Source organism: Primulina tabacum, chromosome 12 (assembly GCF_025594145.1).
Source record: "Primulina tabacum isolate GXHZ01 chromosome 12, ASM2559414v2, whole genome shotgun sequence".
NCBI lineage: Eukaryota > Viridiplantae > Streptophyta > Magnoliopsida > Lamiales > Gesneriaceae > Primulina > Primulina tabacum.
In genome coordinates this window covers 599,222-620,272 of record NC_134561.1, presented here as the reverse complement: position 1 = coordinate 620,272, position 21,051 = coordinate 599,222, and the positions used below count along the sequence as shown (strand labels likewise).

Here is a 21,051-nt window from a genome sequence, read left to right as displayed (position 1 = left end):
GCCCAACAAAATCACATACTAGGGTTGTTGTTTACCTTTTGATATAATTGATTTGTTTATAGAATTATATTCAAATCTCTTGATATGACGATGACTTGTTTATAGATTTATATTCAAGCATTTGACCTAGGAGAGTCATTGGCAGACTTGCCAAACTAGATGTTCGGTAGTATCGACGCTTCGGATCAGATTCACTCCGATTGTAGACATTCGATACAGACATGACCGAAGTCTAGGAATAAGACGTACAATTACCCCGATTGGGAGGGTAGGTGACAGACAGTGACGTCTTATTCACACCGGGATCCCTAGAGTTAGAGTCGAGTCGAGTCAAGATATGAATTGAATTGAGTTGCATGCTTATTTTATTTTGATTCCAGAGATTATGGAATCCATTGTTACTGCATGCTTACTTTGATTTGGTTTCCTAGACTATGAAACCTATTGTTATGAATTTTATGCATGATAATATGCTTTATGATTTATATTGTGTATATGCATGTATACATGTTTTATACTGGGATTTATTCTCACCGGAGTATCCGGCTGTTGTCTTGTTTTGTATGTGTGCATGACAACAGGTGGGACATGATCGGGGTCAAGAAGATGATGAGAGAAGATGAGTTAGAGTGGTGATTCCGGACTTATTGTCGACTTTGGTTTAATACTTGAAATTTAGTAGTTGAACCTTAGACTAGTTTGAATAATTGTTGTACATTATTGTACTTTTATACTGAGATGTATAATAGATTGATTCCATTACCTTCCGCATTTTAAAGAAAAATTTTTAGACCCTGTTTATCTTAATTGATAATTAAACCCCAAAGATGATTAAGAAGATGATTAGCGTACGGGTCCCCACATAATTAATTCAAAAAAATATTTGAAATTTATTAAAGTGGAAAAGCCAAGGATTTGGAAGGAAAAGGTCCAAAAATAAATAAATTGAACTTGATGACAACTGGAATTGACACATCTCGAAAGTCACTCCTTAATTGTCGTCATTTCTTGCATATAACTCTACAACAATTTATTGACTTGTTCTTCTCAATCATTATTTTTTCTATAATAAAAAATAAAAAAAAATATTTATGGGAATTAAATAGGTAATTTCCCAAATGGTTGAATGAATGTGGCCGAGGCATCTACCATTTAAAAGTTCTTGATGCAATATTGAGGAAAACTTTTGGAACATAATCACTTTCTGTTAACAAAAATGATGTTTAAGCTTAGTTAGAGATGATAATTTCCTTAGAATATGTTGGGAAATCCGGTATTCGTCCCAAATGAACGAGGGTATGGAGGGATTTTCGAGTTCGGAGACGAAGACAAATCTAATAGTATAATATTCATTACCGATCCGAATATCAGACTGTAAATATAATACATATGCGTTATTAGACTCTGCTTCTTCGTTTTTCCATGAAAGGTGGAGCACGAAATTAATTATGTTCCTTCTCAACGGATTCAGACAAAGTTGGCCCCCTAACGTTGGCTTTTGTTGTGCAATTCCTCGATTACAGGATATATTCAAATTCGGAATCTTTTTTTATTTTTTACTTTTGAAAATTTTTATAATATTTTTTATAATAAAAAATATATAAGATGTTTTAAGTTGGTCGAGTTGATTGAGTAAGTAAGCGTCTGATCAATTATTTGTAAGACGGATCAACCCTACCGATATTCACAATAAAAAGTAACACTCTTAGCATAAAAAGTAATATTTTTCATGGATGACCCAAATAAGATATCTGTTTCATAAAATACGATCCGTGAGACCGTCTCACACAAGTTTTTGGCCATGAATTATAAAGTAATTTCGATGATGACGAAAAAACACTAGAAGGAATATTTTGTCTAAGCAAAGATAAGATCATTTGAACAACCAGTCACAAGTTGGAAATTAGTAATTAATTAATTAAATTTTTTTAACATTTATTTGTTTTATTTTTCTTTGGTGATATCATGTCACTTTGAAAATGTATACTTGGATTAATAAAAATTTGTTTGTCTTGAAGATAGAGATTATGAATATGACAAACTTTTACACATTCAAATTTCAAAGTCACGTTAAATAAATTTGAAAACGTTATCAATGTGTGGATTTGGTTAATTAAATAAAGGTTTCGTGTAATAAAACAGCCCTAAGCAACTTGATCGGGTAAATTATCTATTGTCGAAGATATTGCTTGTCAAGTCATGGAACTACGGATAAAGTTGGGGATTATGATACATATATACAAGAGTAGGTCTCTTGTGATATGGTTTCACGAATCTTTATCTGTAAGACTGGTCAACCCTACTAATATTCACAATAAAAAGTAATACTCTTGGCATAAAAAGTAATATTTTTTCATGGATGATCCAAATAAGAGATCCGTCTCACAAAATATGACTCATGAAACCGTTTCACACAAGTTTTTGCCTGTATATAAATATAAAAGCCTCATTTCATGTGTCCATTATTTTTTTACACAAATTTTTGTATGAAGACTCACGAGTTAATTGTGTAAGATGAATATTTATTTGGTCATCTGTGAAAATATATTACTTTTTATGTAAAAAAAATATTACTTATTATTGTAAATATGAGTAGAGTTGATCTGACTCATGGACCGTCGCACGAGAGTGTTGCTATTTTTTTTAAGCTGCAAAATGTTTGTTATAAATGAGTCGAATTCGATAACGCGCTTCAAAATTAAAATCTTGATATCAGCTGAACGATGTTATATTGTACATAAAGTATCATGCACGATATGGTCATATATTATTATGGACTATAAATCTTAGAAATAACAAAAAATAATCCTTCTTAAATGATATTTGTAATTAACTATCAAATAGTCTATTAAAATTCTAAATTTTTACAAGATAATAATTATCCAAAATCAAAAAAAAAAAATTATTTAATTTATACATACAAAATATGTTGGGTAGGTTTTTAAAATTTGAGGCCCGACCAACTAATTCCCATCGCACATGAGGGTAAAATTCATGTCATCCATAGCTTTGTAAGGCAAATTCAAGTTTTTTCAAATTTCCTCGATTTCGTCTTTTTTAAAAGTACTTTTCTATATCAATTAATTCCAAATTGTGGGACCTGCAAAGTTACATTTCGATATTAGAAGATAAATATTCGGACGATATTATATTTTTTTGTGATAAAAATTTACTGTGAAACGGTCTCACGGGTCATATTTTGTGAATCATATATCTTATTTAGGGTTATTCATAAAAAATATTATTTTTTATGCTAATAGTATTATTTTTTATTGTGAATTTCGATAAGATTGACTCGTCGAAAAAAAATTCGTGAAGCCATACGAGAATAAATCTATTCAATCTTCATATCCAACTCTAACTCGAATAAAAATAATTCAAATCTTTAAATTTTGGTAATGTTCGCATCGCATCAACGGAATATAGATTCCAACGTGGTTTCACCCGCCGCCAAAAGCAGGCAACGGCTCGCAAAGACAATGATAATGGGTCCACTGTACAGAAGAATGACAGCCCCACGAACGAGCTGGCGCATTCATGTTCTTTGACAGACTGTTTCTTCTTCATACTTGCTATATTAATCGCCTCATTGTTCCCCCAAATTCACTTTCTATCTTTCTCCAATCAAGTTTGCTGATTAATTTCTGGGCATTGTTTTGATTTTTCGGCTAAAGTTTTAGTTTTTCTGTTCGATTTTTGCTTGATTGGAGCGTGTGATCGATATCCATGGCTGAGGAAACTAAGAAGTCAGCTCCTGAAGAAGTGGTGGTGTGCGATGTTCCGGTGGCTGAGAAGCCCACAACCTCCGTGGTGAAGGAGGCGCCACCGCACCCTGAACCTGAGCCCGAGCTTGAAAAAGTTGAAGACCCACACAAGGAAGTGGTGGTACAAGGAGAGGCGAAGGAAAAAGACGAGACCGTTGGGGAGAGCAAGATGACTGAATCTGCTTCTTTCAAGGAGGAGAGCAACAAAGTTGATGATCTTATCGATCCAGAGAAGAAAGCTTTGGATGAATTCAAACTTTTGATTCGCGAGGCACTGAAAAAGCATGAATTCACCGCACCGCCGGCAAAGGAGGAGGAGAAGAAAGAGGAAGAACCAAAAGCAGAAGAGAAGAAAGAGGAGGAAAAATCGAAATCTGAGGAGAAGATAGAAGAACCCACGAAGACCGAAGAAAAAACGGAATGCTTGCGAGGTACCCGCTGAAGTTCCGCCGCCGGCTCCACCAGCGGATCCGGAGCCCGTGAAGCCAGAACCTGTGGAGAAAAAGGCTGAAGAGGAAATAACCCCACCACCAGCTGTTGAAGAGACCAAGGCTGAACCATCTGAAACGGTGGTTGCCAAGGTAGAAGAAAAGGTTGAATCCGTAGTCGAAGAAATCAAAGAAACTATAATTCATGAAGTCACCGCCCCTACCCCGCCACCATGTGAAGAACCCTCCATCGTCCCCACGGAGGAGGATAAGCCCAAGGAAGAACCAGCTGCTGTGGCGGAAACGGCAACACCACTTCCACCGGAGGAGGTCTCCATCTGGGGTATCCCTCTTCTAGCTGATGAAAAGAGCGACGTGATTCTCCTCAAGTTCTTGAGGGCCAGAGACTTCAAGGTGAAAGAAGCCTTCTCCATGTTGAAAAACGTGGTGGGATGGAGAAAAGAGTTCAAAATCGACGAGTTATTGGAGGAGGAAGGAATCGTCGAGGGGCTGGAAAAGGTTGTTTATGTCCATGGAGTGGACAAAGAAGGGCACCCCGTCTGCTACAATGCTCTCGGGGAGTTCCAGGACAAGGAATTGTACAGCAAAACATTCGCTGATTCCGAGAAAAGAGCCAAGTTCTTGAAGTGGTACATTCAGTTCTTGGAAAAGAATATCAGGAAACTCGACTTCACCCCGGATGGCACCTGCACTATTGTTCAAATCATCGATCTCAATAACTCTCCTGGACTCACTTTGTTCAAGAAAGAGTTCCGCCAATCGACGAATCAAGCCCTCCAGTTGCTCCAGGATAATTATCCCGAATTTGTGGCCAAGCAGGTAGACAAATCACTGACGTGTCTTTGCATAATCCCTTCAAATTATGTTTACTTTTGCTTATTGCGGTGCTGGTTCTTGGTGGTGTGAAGGTGTTCATCAATGTTCCATGGTGGTATGTTGCTTACAATAGGATGATCAGTCCATTCTTCACCCAGAGGACCAAGAGCAAGTTTGTGTTTGCAGGACCAACCAAGACTTCCGAGACCCTATTCAAGTTTGTACTTTTCAGTGGATTTTTACTACATTCTCTACTATATTCATGGTTGTTTTTGTGACATTAATTGAATTTGTGATGTATCTATCAGATACTTGGCACCCGAGCAAGTACCAGTTCAATATGGTGGCCTTAGCAAGGATGGTGAACAAGAATTCACCGCTGCTGATGCCGCAACCGAGGAAACTATCAAGCCATCTAGCAAACATACCATTGAGCTGCCTATCACTGAGGTGGGCTAGTTTTTACAAATGGTAGATTATTCCTGAAACTTTTAAAATGGTTCTATTTTAACGCTGGTATGCTTGTTTTTTCGATTCCTGACAGGCTTCCACATTGGTTTGGGAGGTGAGAGTGGGGGGCTGGGATGTCTCCTACGGAGCCGAATTTGTGCCTAGTGCCGAAGGCGGATACACTTGGATCGTACAGAAGTCGAGGAAGATTGGACCAACCGAAGAACAAGTGATTGGATGCACCTTCAAGATCGGGGAACCAGGCAAGCTCGTTCTTACCTTCGACAACCAAACTTCGAAGAAGAAGAAGCTGATCTACAGGTCCAAGATCAAGCCCTCTGATTGAAATTAAACCTCTGAATATTGTTGCAGATTGAACCAAAAAAGGGATCCTTTTGTATATTCACATTCTTTTCTGATTGTTGTTAAAACTTAGTTTTGAATTGGATGTCTTGGGGGGGGGGAGTCATTGTTTCATAATTGTTTGGTTTTTTCTGTTCTTGGAATTGAATTTTTTTTTTGTTGGAATATATGAATGTGTGGTGGAACAATTTGGAGTGGCAAAAGGAAATGTGGACAGAAATTTGTGTAAATTGTATAAATCTGTTTTTTTTTTTTTTGTTGTTATTTGTGTTTGTCTCTTTTCCATGGATTTTCTTTTTTATATTAAAGGTAATTCTTCTCTTGCATGCTATATTGTCATGGTTATATATTTAGGACATTGTTTTTTTTATTAACCTTAAGTTGATTATTCCAATTCTGTAATATGTGAAATATGTCAGAGAGGCTATCCGTTCCACCAACATTTCTTCTTTGGAAATGGTTTACTTCATATTCTCGGCGTTTCCATAAAAAGTTAACAATAAAAAATTATTGGCGAGTTCTTTCCGAGGCAGGTATCCATATAGAAAGTAACAAAATTCCACTTTTCTTTTTAGTATAAACTAGTAGTAATATACGAATTTGAGCGTATTATGAATATTGATTGTGAATTGTCAAATCAAGGTAAACACATAGTTTTTATACAAATAACAAGTATTATTTTATAATTTATCTATCATTTTAAACAATCAGTATAATTTATCTAATATTTTTCTTGTTTGATTCTTGAATCATTCAATATTTTTTTTCATTTTTTTTATTTTTATTTGTCCTGCTTTTTTGTTTGATTAAATTCAACATTCTCATTATCATATCCGATTTCATGTTTTTTCGTCATCAGATGATGTTGATTAATCTTTTTATACTTGTCTTGTTTTTCCTTATTACCTTTTTAGTTTGTTTATTTAATATGTGATCTTACTATATTTTATTTTTTCTTGTTTTTTGAAGTCTCCATTGGTTCTTCACATCTTTCGTCACCATTGACAACATATCATTGTTCTTATTAACTAATTTGTCAAATTTGAAATGAAACATCTTCCTTGTTTGATTCTCTAAGGTTATTTTTTATATGTTAAAACATATATTTTCTCTGTAAATAAAATAAACTTATATTTAAATAAGTTTTTAACTCTCTCCTTTGGATAGATGCAAACAATTTACAATCATAAAAAAATTTCTGTTCAATATTACACTCACACAACTCTAATTTATTTCATATCCCAATGTGTTTATATATTCCACTAAAAAATCTGCTATTTCCATAATATTATTCTCTAACAAGACAAAACAACAAACACTACAACCTCAAAATTGGTTTATTTTACATTATATTTTAGGTTATGCATCACACTAAATAAAATCATGATAATTTAAGTTTTTCCTTCAAAGTGTTGGATAATTATGTCTCAAAATAATAAAAAGTTAAATGAACAAATAATAAATCATCATAAACGAAACAACGAATCAATTATTTAAAATCAAACAATCTAGGTTCATCTATAATGTCTAAATACAAATACAAATAATAAGATATGAAAAAGATACACATATCTATACAGCAAATTTAAAATATAAATTTAATTTTTTACTTGTATAGCTTCTAATTTTAAGATATGATATTAAATTCAACGTCATAGCCCAATCATTCATGAATACGAAATTCTAAAAACCAACAATAGATATTTACCAATATATATACTTTTTTTTTTAACAAGAGAAGTCACGTGAAAAGAAATATCAAACTTGATGTGCACAATTGGCCGCGAGAGTAGCATGAAATTTGCCGAGCATGTATGTACTCGTTAAATGAACTCGGCTACTCAACCTCAAGAGTTGCACAAGGTAACAATAAAGGCCCATAAATAAAGCACAAAACTTACACTGTATTTCGATTTATTACACAACTACTCGACAAGTTTCGACGTCCCATTGATTCAAATCATAAATTTCTAACACAAGATAAAATGTTTATGTGAAACTCTTCTTTTACCTACCAAACAAACTCCCTGCTGCTGAGACACAAGTTTTAGCTAATGCGCATGTAAGGCACGGCCTTGAAACGGTACAGTAGCTGCTTCTTCTTCGTGGTGGGGTTATCGACCGTGAGTAATATCTTGCCAAGCTCGCTGATGTTGAAACTATTCGATACGACTGGTGCATCTGTTGGAGCCATTCTTCTACTCTTTTGTATTATTACCGTGTAACCGTGTTCATCCTTGGGCACGTACTCTGCAATGTAGCTGACTTCCCAGCCCACGACTCGAAGCTCCCAAACAAGAGTGCATTTCTGCAGATTTAGTGAGACATATTCAACAGCTATTGAGCCACGTTCCATTGGCTTGAGATTTTGAAGGTGATTTTCCAGCATGGTTTAAAGATCCAAAAGACATAAAAGTTCAAAACCTATTATGAGAAAAAACCCATCTATGTATGATGTTAACCTGAACTTGAATCACTTTTGTCATCAACCACCCAAAAATAATGTACAGTGACTATATCTAACAATTGCCAATGTGTATATTCTCCGGTCTCCAATATACACACGCAAAGAGAAGTGTTGATAATATGAAAATAATTATTTAAATCTATTGATATGACGCAGAAGTTAGACATCTATGATAGATGTAAGTAATTTATAAGCAAACCTCATTGACAATAATTTCGACTGTTTTCTTGGTAGCAGGTTTGACAATGATCTCTGCCACTGGATCATCCACAGTGAACTCCGGGTTGCATTCACAGATATCCACACTGAGGCCACCATACTGAATCGGGACTTGCTCCGGAGAGAGATACCTGTCGTGCAAAACCAAATTATTGCAACTTTAAGCAGACATAGATATATCTCTAAGGAAACCCAATTTATTAATTGCCACAAGATTAGAAAAAAAGAAACCGCCCAAAATTTTTTTTACACTAACTTGAAAAGCATTTCTGTTGTTCTTGCTGGACCAGAAAATACAAATTTGCTCTTCGTGCGAGGAGTCAAGAAAGGACTAATCATCACGTAGAAAGCCAAATGCCACCATGGAACATTGATGAACACCTGTTAGGAGGAAGAGAAGAAGGGAAACAAGGGTCATTAATACCATTTCACACCAAATCAAAGTTAATTAACATATGCAGCCATGCATCCCATAAAAAAGCATAGTATATAGTCAATTTCGATATTTGCTAGTTAGTCTAGCAATTATAGATCAAACTATAACCTTCGGTAATGGTGAAAGATTGAAAGTTTTAACGGGTGCCATAAATCATAACCGATAGCAAAACTCGGATTTTTTTGGCTACATGACAGTCCAAGCATAATGTTTAGATTATTATAAAACGGATGGTAAGAGCAATTGTCAGTGTCAACTTGTAGCTCATAGTAATTACGCGCGTTATCTTCACTATTATATCAATAATAGAATCGAGATTAAAATGAGTATAGACCTAATCTTCTGCAGTTGTACCCAAAAGCTCATGGTAATAGTACGGTTTAGTGTATACGCCAAAGCATGATGTTTCGATTGATGTAAGGCATAGCCAAACACATGGAAGTCTACTGAATATCCAAAAAAGTGGTATCACAGTTTTCCGTTAACCATATAACCTTTAAGACACCAATTCAAAAAAGAAATGAAACACTTTGGATGGACGACATATAAAAGGACCAATACGGACTTTCACTGCTTATCAAATGTAGCAAAGCATCTGGCTAACATCAGCATCAACTAGGAAACATATTAAGATATTCATAAACCACAACGGATCATTAGTTAATGTTTTCACGATCTTTATCAATAAGAAGCAGCATATAAGTAACGAAAATGCGGCAAAAATTGCACCTGTTTGGCCACAAATTCAGGATAATTATCCTGGAGGATCTGCAGCGCCTGTTTGGTAGCAATGCGAAGCTCTTTCTTCCCTGGTCCAGGGGAGTTCTTGAGATCACTAACTTGAAATATGGTGTTGACTCCACCAGGGCTAAAATCCAACTTCCGAATACTTCTCTCAAGAAACTGGATCCTCCATCGCAGAAATTTCATCCTATTCTCCTCATTTGAAAATGTCTTGGTGTACAAGTTCTTGTCCTGAAACTCCCCATACACATTGTAACACACGGGGTGGCCCTCCTTGTCGTGACCGCGTATAAACACAACCTTTTCAAGATCGTCCCCCAAATCTTCCTTCACCAGCTCGTCTACATTGAAATCTTTCCTCCATTTTATGGTGTTTTTCAGCATGGTGAAGGAATCTTTCACTTTGAAATCGCGGGCTCTCAGGAACTTCAGTAAAATCACGTCGCTTCTTTCATCTTCCATCAACGGCACACCCCAGATGAATACCTCTTCAGGTGAGCCAGAGGTCTCCGAGGGTGAAGCTGACCCGAAGAGACGATTGTTAAGAGCTTCTTGAACGGAAGCTTTGAGTTCTTCTAGCGCCTTTCTCTCGAAATCTTTGAGATCCGAAAGCCGGTTGCTTTCTTCTTTGAAAGAAGGTGTGGATTCCGGGGCCTTCTTCTTTTCGACCAGACTCGATTTCTCTGGTTCTACTACTTCTCTTTTCTCGACTACCGGCGATTCGGATTCCTGCGGCACCTCCAAAGCAGCAGCTAGAGGTTGAGATAGGGAAGACGGTCGAACGCCCCCCTGTTCTGTAACGGTGAAGGTGACATGCTCCACCGCCAGCGGCGGCTCAAGTGGAGACGGCTCCAAAGGTGTGTCTTTTTCCACCACCGTGACAAGTTCTTCAACCGTTACTGGAATTTCAGCAGCTTGGGGTTGTGGGTCGTTCTGCAGCTCTAGTCCCACCGACGCAAGCGGCGGCGTTTCCGTCTCCTCCGCGAGCGTAGGTGGAGGAAGAAGGGCTGCCTCTTCTGGTATAGCAATTGTAGGGGTCATGACCTCTGCCATTGTTGAGAACGAGGAAACTTAGAAAAAATATTAGATAGATGGATAAAGATGAAGCATAAAGTATCAGTATTCTTCGACAGGCAGAGGCAATTTTTTATGATTATCACCAAATATGCCTCACTCCCTCCAACACAAAAAATTTTCGCCACATAATTTTCGAATCGAATTACAGACTGATCTTTTATTTGGATCGAAAGAGTATTATTATTTTTTAAAATGACTAATCAAATAAGATATCTGTCTTAGAAAATACTATCCGTGAGACAGTATCACACGAAGTTTTTATCGTCGTCTTGTGGTCTAATATTTTTTGTTTCATATTTTGATGTTGTAAATATCTTAACAAAATTTAGAATAATAATCAGACGTTCATCTCATGGAAAAGTAAAGAAGAACCGAAAAAGTAGGGTCCCTAAAGAAATCTATTGGATTCCTATGTTTTGGACGCATTGGCGTTAAAAGAGAGTGAAATCGGTCAACGAACAGAGATTCATTCGGCACTTGCAAACAGACATGGGATGATAACTCGGTGGGAGAGGGAATCCCATGTCCATCCTATTCTTGCTTCGGCCCATTAACTTTTTTGGAAAGCCCACTTTCAAACTTGGAAACGTTTGGTTCATTTTGTGTTTCAATTTTAGTGGTTATAAACATAAAGTTTTTCACAAATAAAAAATAAAATTGATTAATTATGTAAAAATTGAATTGACTCATTATGTTTAACTTTTCTAAAAGTTAAAAGCTCAGCAAAACTATTTTTTTTTTTCGATCAACCACGTCATGGTAAATATTGAAAGCAAAAACTTGTGTGAGACCGTTTCACAAAAGACCTACTCAATATTGAATTGATTGACTATATTAACAATTAAAAAATAAATTACTGAATAAATCGATTATATAGTAATTTTTAGCTCACAAAATTTGAGAAATTCCTTTCTTTTTTTGGGCTGAGAAAAATGAAATTCTAAGAAAAGAAAGACCCCAAATAACGCGAAACCGTCGGTCGAACTAGATTGGAATCCCTTGTGGACAAGGAGATTGAGCTTCAAAATCGAATCAAAGTAGGTTTTTTTGGTATGGCGGATGATATCAAAGGTGAGATTCCAGGAGCTCAGTACGATTTGAACGCCAAGTGGGATGCCTGCATTGATTTGGGCGTTCGTCGCTGTGTTTGCTCGTCACTCGCTGGTGCTTTTACCGGGCTTCTTCTCTTTCGTGAGTGTTTTATCTTTTCTGATATTTATTTAAAAATTTTTAATCTCGATTCATGGAGTTTGATGTCCTTTCGTTTTCAAGCTTAGAATTTATCGAATTTTCGTTTTCCTGAGTCGGGTGGGTGGATCGTGGTCTTTGGGGAGGTATGTTTTTTTTAACCACGTCTCATTAATGTCTAAATTGCTGAAGAAGTAGATGGGGAATGTGGGGTTGACTGAAATTGTGTCAATCAGTGCCTTGAAATGAAAGCCGTTGGGACAACCTCTTTTAACCGTGATTGTTTTTCCAAGATGCCAGTCTCTTTTCTCTTCTTGTTAATTTTGTTTGTGATTTTTTTCAGCTTTTGAAAGGAACTGGAGTTGGTATTTTTTTCTGTTATATGATATGGATTATAGAAGCGTCTTCCCCTTTCTTGGGTCTGACTTTGAAAGTATTCCTTCACCATGTATGCACAATGTATGTTGTTAAACTTGTGACGTGGTGATCTTCTAGACCTCGGCTTCGGGATACTTCCTGCAGTGCTTTATGAAGTTTTGGTAAATGAGACTTTAGTTTAGAGAATTGGTAGCCAATGCAAATATTGGGAGATTTCGAATTGAACATATTAATTTTATTGAGGTTCTTCTGACCTATCAATGCATTTGAGTGATCTATCGTTTTGAATGTTGTATCAGGTAGTCCTGTAACGCGCTGGGTATCTGTAGCTTTCGGTGCTGGAGTGGGGGTTGGTTCTGCATACTCAGAGTGCTCTCAGAAATTGTATAAATCTCCTGTGAAATTTACTTCCGGCATTTCAGACACCTCCCCTGCAAAGGTGAGTATGTTCTTATTGATGCTGTTCAGCTGTTTCTCTTTTGTTTAGGTAAGGGGGAGAATGGGGTTAAGTTGGTCACTGCTGCCAGTTAAATGGCAAATTGGTACAGCCACATAATTCTCTGAGTTTTAAAAAGTGTGGACTGTATAATAGTCTTGTAGGTATGTGTGTGCTTGCCTAGGATGGGTAAATTCGCTTCAGTCCAGCTTCAAAATATGTGGTGATTGGTGGTAGAGATATGACTCGTAGCCTTAATCGCCGTCCCACCTGAGAAGTGATGTTTAAATCATCAGTTGATCCTGAATCTTTAACTTTGTGCTTGTATTTTGTTTTTAAATTATCCCGCCGCTGTTGTTTGAATTGTATATTGCTCTCCTATCGTAGTTTGTTTTCCATCACATGCTTTTATAGCTCAAACTTGTCTTTATTTTTTCATTTTGCATCTTCAGAAGCAAGCAATGTGTGGTAAAGAATTTGCATTTTTTATATATTGCAGGCTGGAGAGGAGTGAAGACATTATTTATTGGCAAAATTTCCATTTTTGGAGCATTTGTTCTCTCATAACTTTTGAGCACAAAGAACTCAATCTCGATCTTTTGCAAGTCTATACCAGTGGAGTGGAATAGGAAAAAGGTGGAAGATAATAATTGTTTTGGCATAAGTAGACAGATGTTTGTCTATGGCTTCGTGGTTGCAATATAAGTGGATGCCTCTCTTTCGGTATCTTATATTAGACAATGGAGTTGCTTACATACGTACTCAAAATATTTGTCCGAATGGCTATACTTTTAGAAAAATAACGAGCTTACATACGTACTCAAAGATTCCAATATTGAATAAATGCTATCATCACTTGCATTCGTACTTTGGACTAAATCTGCTGCGATTCTTCCTAAATTTAACAAATCCTCGTAAGCTTGAATTTAAGTTTGCTGAGTTCTGTACCAAATATTTTTCTTATTTTCCTCCATCTTCGACCTCCATCTGCATGGTTTCGAGGAACTTTAGCATGCTCTGCAGACCTTTCCCATCTAGAAAGTAAAAATAATTATTTTGGTCATCAGAAAAAAAAATCTTCATGTTTCGATTACCAGGAAACAAGAAGTAAGAATTATTACCAAATCTTGGTATTGTGTGGCCCTTTGGATGGTGGATCACCACGGGTTCGACGAAGGACTCCAGGAGCTCGGTCCCATGTGGCTTCAAGAAATCTGTTTCCCCTGATTTAAATGGAAATCAAACATACTGTAAATTTCCTTACAAACACCGAGGCCTGATAATTCTCAGCTGATGCACACCATGCTAAAATTTTTCTATGTCGAATGGTTTGGCTTCAGGCTTAGATAAGTAGCATTAAAATCGTCGATGAGTCACTCATGAAAGGCTTAAAGAAATGGAATTCGTTAAAATCCTTGAATTTAAAATATTTACTTCATTCAAAAAAGCACCAGAATTTCTCATTTTATCAGTATCTGCCCACTCTGTCCACCGGTAGGTTTCGAAAACAAAGTCGGACCCCCCAGAATTCCTTTCTGATTTTAACCCAAAAATCTCAAGACGAAGCAACTCGTCACCATGTGGATGAGATTGTGCTACAATTCGTCTATTCAAGCTTTTCCGACCATTCGAGCACAAATTAACCACTGGTCTATACCGGTGGAACCGTTAAAGAGTGCAAACTCTACTGGCTATGTGTCGGACTCTATCTCAAAGTTTATTCTACCACAAGCATATTATTGTTCGAAGTTTTGTTTAATATTTTACTTCGGTTACAATATTTAGTTGCTGTAACTTTAGAAGTGACTTCTGATTCAAGCAACATCAGTTCCATCTCACAAACCCCAATCCCTTTTGTGTCCATATCAGCTAATCATGGAGAAAAGCTAGAGAAGTTAAAAGGGTCGAACTTCAAAAAAGGTGGCAAAAGACTATATCGTTCCGCCTAACCACTTTGGGTCTGGCATGGTTCCGGAATAGGGAAATGTAGTGATCAGCAGAAAGGCAAAGCTTCCAAAGTCTAATATCTTTAAGATCGGGATAGCACAAATCTTCACATGTCGATTATGTATAAAGAACCAAGAATATTTTGACAGTAAAAGAAGCCAACTACAGAAATGTTCACATTAAATATTTGACTTGTTCCGTAGCAAAATCATCCAAAGCCAGAAAAGAATACTCAGCAACAAGCAAGAAGACAGAATTATATTGAATTACCTAAGAAGTGAACAGATGGGCATTGGATTAGTGATGAATATGCCTTTTCAACCACTGACGGATTCTTGAACTTAGCTCCCCCAATTATTACCACAAATTTTATCTTCGGTACCTTTGTAAGACAAACACCCTGCAAACCAATATCAGTTCATGCCAGCAACTTAAATAAAAAACAATAATCTTCTTTATCCCACCAATTCTCCTGAACAAATCAAGATAAGAAACGTGGCCTAAGACGGGGAAAATTTACTTACATTAGCTTGTAATCCAGGCAACGCAGCTGATAAAATTGCTCCCTGAATTGTTTAAAACCAAATCAAATGGTGCCATAAAGACAAACAAGTTCAATACACAAGATCATATTGACATATTACTTCAGTTTACCAATATTTTTCATCTTTACTCAAAACATGAAAAGATGAAGATACTCGAGATTAATACAAGTAAGATACCTGCGAGAAACCAAGAAGACCGTCAAAAGGTCCATGTTTAATCATGCATTCCTCGATATAAGCAAGACACTCATCAAAATTCTGATATTCTGAAAACTCCTGAAATTTCAGACAAAAAAAAAAACAATTGATAATCCAAAACCCAAGTGAAAGAGCATCAGAAAAGCCTAAAACTTGATAGGAACATAAAAAATTACTAAAAAAAAACAGACCTTATTGAACTGGAACCACTCGAAATATGGAGGATCAAATATCCCATCAACGTCAGATTTCCCCTGGCAGGGAAAGGGGGCATCCACACAAACAAGATCCAAATTTTCCAGCACGGATTCCGGCCACTTTCCGGTGACCTGTTTCCTGATTATTTCGCCGCTGGTTCGAAAACCATGAAGGCATAACAATCGGAGCTTCCTCTTGCCATGAATGCCGCCTCCTTCGCTGCCCATTTCCCCAAAGAACACAACTTTCTTTCCCTTTTTCTTCTCCCTAGTGTCTTTACTTCTGCCACGCCATTAAAAACTTCATAATTATATTGTGTATATATATGTGCGTATATAGATAGATAGACGCGTCAACCAATGATTGGAATGAAATGGTCTCAAGTTCAACAGACGGTCAGCTGATACTCCCTACGCGTGAAGAATGGCAAACCAAAAAATTGGCTAAAAGTAGCACGTGCATTTGGTAGATTCATTATATAAGAAAAATATCTTTTGTGGCCCGCAAATTTTTCCAACAAAACGTCATTCGTTACGATTTATGGTTTTTGGTTTTTTTTTTTAATCGAGTCGGATCGAACCAAAGTCCTGGCTAAATCAATACACCTGATCTGGGGAGTTAATGAAACTATTTTAGTAAAATTTAATCATTTCAATTTTCGAAAAATGACACCAAGAATTCGAGTTCCTTATGGATTTTTTCTTGATCGATCAAAATTACAATATTGTCATCATATCGTATTATCACGTCAACAGAAGATAAGTGATATATATATGTTGGAGATATAAGTGAAAGTATTTTGGTCAAAAGTCCAATAAATATCAAACTCATTCCACTTTTAAAAATCAAAAAAAAAAAAAAAACACATAATAAAATTATCATATTACATTATATCTCTCTCATTATCAACCATTTATTAATAATTTACTTATCTCATCATCTGTATCAAGCACACTATACATGTAACGACCCGAAAATCAGACTACATATAAGCCATGCATAATTATTACTATTTAAATTTAAAAATGATTTTATATATATATATATATGAAGGGTCTAATTCATTTTGATATTTGACAAGTCATAACTATTTATTTTAAATGCAAAAGTTTAGTTTTATCTTTTCAGTTAAATACGCGAGGTCGGACCGGAGTTTGGAGATTAGAGATAAGATTAATAATAAGAAAGACATTCCTAAATTTAATTTAAGTCAAAGAATAATTTAATTTAAAGAAAAAGAAGGTCCTTGGGATTTAATAAATTAATTATAGTTAAGTTGGTAAATAAGTTCTTTTGATTAATATTTAATTAAAGCTTAAAAAAAATTATGTAAATAAATGGAGGATGAATTAATCTAGGTATAAAATAGTCAAGAAATTAAACATAACATTTTAATACTTAAATTTTAAGTCAAGTATGCCATGCAATGTTCTATTCTAAATTAAATTGTCATTCATAAAAAAAATATATAATGAATGTATTAAACCTTAAGAATTTAAAATGCAAGAAATAAAACACTAGCATACCATGCAAGAGATAGTAATAATATTATGTTAAGACAATTCAAAAATTGTAGTAAACCTCATTCAAATCACCTCATTAGCCTTTAAGGTGAATACAATTCCTCACCTTTAATTCAGTAGTTATTAGTGAATTCAAACACAATAATATACCTAGAGTCTTCTTTAACCCATCATGCTAGTAACTGAACGAAATCATGCAACAAAATGAGGAAAGGAATCGGCAACTAAGGGAGAAGACACAATTCAAAAACCCATTCAACTCTTGCACTTGTAACTCCTAACTAAATGCATATTATTACCCCCTTAACACCTCCTATAACACCCTTCTTCATTGCCTAACAAACCTACATCCTCACCTTCGAAAATGCATCAGAATATCAGCAGCTTAATCGTGTAAGAACAGCACAAGAACAAGAAAGGAAATCCAACTCGGTTCCGCCGCGCCGTATTGTCGTATTGGTTTGTTCTTCTTCAAAACGATTTCCAGGCATGTATATGTTGCTTCTTTGCTCTTCAATCAAGTACTATAGATATTTTAAAACACCATATGCTCAGGATTTATGAGGCAAAAACGAGATTTTGACAGCAACAATACCAAGGTTTCTGCACAGATTTTTTTGGCTTATGCTTGGTGACTCACGGTTTTGAATTGTTTGGTGCTTCAGGAGGTTGTCTCGTTTTCCAGGCACACAAGGCTGCATTTAGGAATAAATTAGAATGTGTTAGGATGTTTTTGGTTCAATGGTTCAAGTCCATACAAGCAGCAACATTCATTTCCATGAGTTACAATTTTATGTTCAAGTTTCTGTCATTGGGTGTTTAAAGTGGGGTTTCGAATCTTGGTTGTCTTAAGGACTGTAGCCAGGGTTAGAATCATTCCTTATCATGTCTAGGACGTGATCAAATCATCCTTTCAATATTTGGTTCATGGATCCACAAGATTTTTAAATAACTAAGTAAGGTGCTCATCGGTTTTAAATTTTGAATTTCGGTGTGGGTATGAGTTCGGTTTTTGGGTGTTGCTTGGATTGTGGGTGGCTCCTAGCCCATAGCCATAGTTCATACAATACTACATCATGTCTAGATCGAGCCATGGTTGATGAAATGGCCATTGGAACGACACAAGATAATAAAACAATTCAATACATATCACTACACAGAAATTGAGTTCTCGGTTGGGATGTTTCAGTGTCTTAGGTAATGGCTTGGTTTATGGTTGGCTTTTAGCCCTTAGCCACGGTCCAAGCCATGCCTTAGGATGTTGGTAAGAGTCCTTGGGTGGTGGTTCAAGCCCATAATCATAAAATTCAGGAATTTCACTACAAAAGATACAAACTGTCACTACTGAAATTTGACAGCAGCTATGGTTTTTGTTTTTGGGGTGGTATGAGTTCTTGGTTGGCTTTTAGCCCATGGCCTTGGACTGAAAAGTACCTCAATGAGTTAGGAAGGTCATGTTTTTGGCCGTTTGTGATTTGGTCGAGTTTAGAGGTCGTATGAGAATTTACGGCGAAAGGTGCCAAAATGACTCTCGAAAGAGCGTTTTATGTTTTTGGACTCCTTTCACCTATTTTCGTGTTTTACACTTATTATGCATATTTTTCAGTATTTTGTGGTATTTTTAATCATGGTTAAATGTTGGTTTAATGTTGGGTCGGGTTGGTACGAAGCCATGGGTAAAAATCAAGTTATTGGTTCTATTTGTCTCGTTTTTAGTTCGATTGTTAAGTTTTTGTCAAGTTAAGATTTATTGCATGTGTCACATATTAGAATTGAGTCGCAGCAAGCCTGGGAACGATCCAACTCATCCGGTAAAAATAAGGTTATAATTATATTACGTGCATAAAAATATAAAATGTTTATTTTTGAGATATATGCTATATGTCTTGTGGCCACCTTATGCTTATGGGTTTGGAAGTCGGTAGGCGCAACCGAGGACCTCTCCGCCCGTTGACTTACGACCGATTTATGATTATGTATGGGTACGGACATCCAGTCCAAGGGCTGTGATTGATCTCTACCGCCCAGTATACTGTGGTTTAGTCTGATCAGGCGCTTACGCTATGTTATGTGCCACTTGCTTAGAAACATTATCTCTACCAGAAAATTATGATATGTTATGACAGAGCTCTATTGAGCAAAGCTTTTACGTATGATTTTCAGATATGCACGTAGTTATAATTATTCATGATACAATTTTCCCCGTACGCCTTACGATACTTTATTTTTAAGTTGCATGCGATTTTATGATATATTTTCTTGTTATTCACGATATATACATGTTGAGTCTTTAGACTCACTAGACTTGATTGTTGTAGGTATTGTTGAGGCCGAGACGGAGGGCGTGGACCAGTGAGCGATCTTGAGACAGCAGTAGTAAACCCGAGGACTTCATGATTTAGTTTATGCACTTTTTATTATTCAAATTCAGTTTTAATACGTTGGATTATTTTAAATCGATGTTTACGTTAGTTTATTTTTAAATTGTTGGTTGAAACATTATTCGCTTCCGCTGTTATTTTAAAGTAAAAATTATTTACATGTTTATTTTAATTAAACAAGACAAGATAATTATTTATTTAGAAAAATTTTTATAATTCCGCAAAATTATGAATACGAAATACGGGCCTTTACAATACATGTTTGAACAATAGCTTTTTTCTTGGTATTTTTAATTAATTTGATATGTTTTATGAAAAAAATAAAGATTTAAAATTCATATATTGGTGTAATTAATATTTATTATATTGTTGAATCAAAGTAGAGTAATTATAACAATGGAAAAAAACATTACAAATAAAAACAAGATTGTTATTAATAAACACAAAAACTAACATAAGAATTAAGTATTCTAACAAGTGTGTGAGTCACTACATTCTCTTGTCGGTTAACAAACCGAACTTGGTAAGTGAGTTAGTTGTTAAATAACACGTTTATCACAATTTATATAATATGATTTCCAACTTACTTAATATACCTCTAACAATGCAAATTCGGAATGTGGTCCAACGAGGTTGTTAAGGCCCACAATGATTTTTTTTTAAAAAATCTTATTCTAGAAGTGGGAGGACTCGAACTTGAATCAATATAAGGAGAAACAAAATGAGACCTGTTAGAGAAAAAGCTCGATCTCAGGCCCACGATGATTGAAGCTTAAACTACACTAGCTTCGATTTGATACTAAAATATAGCAAATGATTAGCTCAAAATTTCTCAAATTGTAGCTTTGTTTTAGTTTTATGCTAGGGTTATTGTTCCAACTTTGGTCAAGTAGGTCGAGTTTGCGATCCCTCTACTCTAATTTCGGATGTAACTAGCTCTCGACTCTTTTTAATAATATTATATCCTCTATCATTAAAAATAATAATAATTTGTAATGGGGATTGACATAAATATGGAAAATTTTATGCTATAGATAGATCTAATGATAGACATTTACCCCGTTAATGTAAAGTATATCGGAAGATCAACGTAGCCCACGTGAATGAGCGAGTAATTATCAACATTTGAATGGACTCTTAGGATAGATAAATACATGTAAATCTTGGCTGCTACTTCATTTTTAAATTGATTGAACATTCCATTTCAAAAAATGTTTGACAAATGTTGAATGGTACTTGAACACGACAATTTTGCCTTTGGCATATATGATTTCTTTAGGTGTGTGGATATCTTTTTTTCTAAAAAAATCGTATAATTTTTGTTGAATCCTAATTTAAATCGTATGATTTCAAATATATCGATCCATTTGTATAGATTCTGAACCCATTTGGAATTGGGTTGGGTTTTGAATTCTTAACCCGTCAGGCCCATTTTCAGACATAAAGATCTTATTTTGTGTGGGACCAATCAT

The 21,051-nt window shown here is 35.6% G+C and overlaps 3 protein-coding genes, 1 long non-coding RNA gene and 1 pseudogene across 4 annotated transcripts; 3 read left to right on the top strand and 2 right to left on the bottom strand.

The window, feature by feature from the left end:
• The first annotated feature begins 3,577 nt into the window (after positions 1-3,577).
• LOC142521037 (patellin-3-like) lies at positions 3,578-6,101 on the top strand (annotated as a pseudogene).
• Positions 6,102-7,702: 1,601 nt separating this feature from the next.
• On the bottom strand, positions 7,703-10,863 carry LOC142521038 (patellin-3-like). Its single transcript, XM_075624221.1, has 4 exons — positions 9,694-10,863; positions 8,785-8,909; positions 8,509-8,659; positions 7,703-8,150 (listed from the first exon to the last, which is right to left on the bottom strand). Exons 1-4 carry the CDS (start codon positions 10,759-10,761, stop codon positions 7,890-7,892), a joined length of 1,605 nt encoding a protein of 534 aa, XP_075480336.1. The 5' UTR covers positions 10,762-10,863; the 3' UTR covers positions 7,703-7,889.
• An 834-nt stretch (positions 10,864-11,697) lies between these two features.
• LOC142521040 (MICOS complex subunit MIC10-like) lies at positions 11,698-13,528 on the top strand. The gene is made up of 3 exons (XM_075624223.1): positions 11,698-11,976; positions 12,651-12,790; positions 13,287-13,528. The coding sequence occupies exons 1-3, from the start codon at positions 11,838-11,840 to the stop codon at positions 13,299-13,301; spliced, it is 294 nt and encodes a 97-aa protein (XP_075480338.1). The 5' UTR covers positions 11,698-11,837; the 3' UTR covers positions 13,302-13,528.
• LOC142521039 (uncharacterized) lies at positions 13,481-16,057 on the bottom strand. The gene is made up of 6 exons (XM_075624222.1): positions 15,669-16,057; positions 15,457-15,555; positions 15,259-15,300; positions 15,005-15,134; positions 13,909-14,010; positions 13,481-13,821 (listed from the first exon to the last, which is right to left on the bottom strand). Exons 1-6 carry the CDS (start codon positions 15,900-15,902, stop codon positions 13,748-13,750), a joined length of 681 nt encoding a protein of 226 aa, XP_075480337.1. The 5' UTR covers positions 15,903-16,057; the 3' UTR covers positions 13,481-13,747.
• Positions 14,017-14,949, top strand: LOC142521041 (uncharacterized). The gene is made up of 2 exons (XR_012814056.1): positions 14,017-14,707; positions 14,792-14,949. It is a non-coding gene; the product is annotated as an uncharacterized LOC142521041 (long non-coding RNA).
• Positions 16,058-21,051: the final 4,994 nt, after the last annotated feature.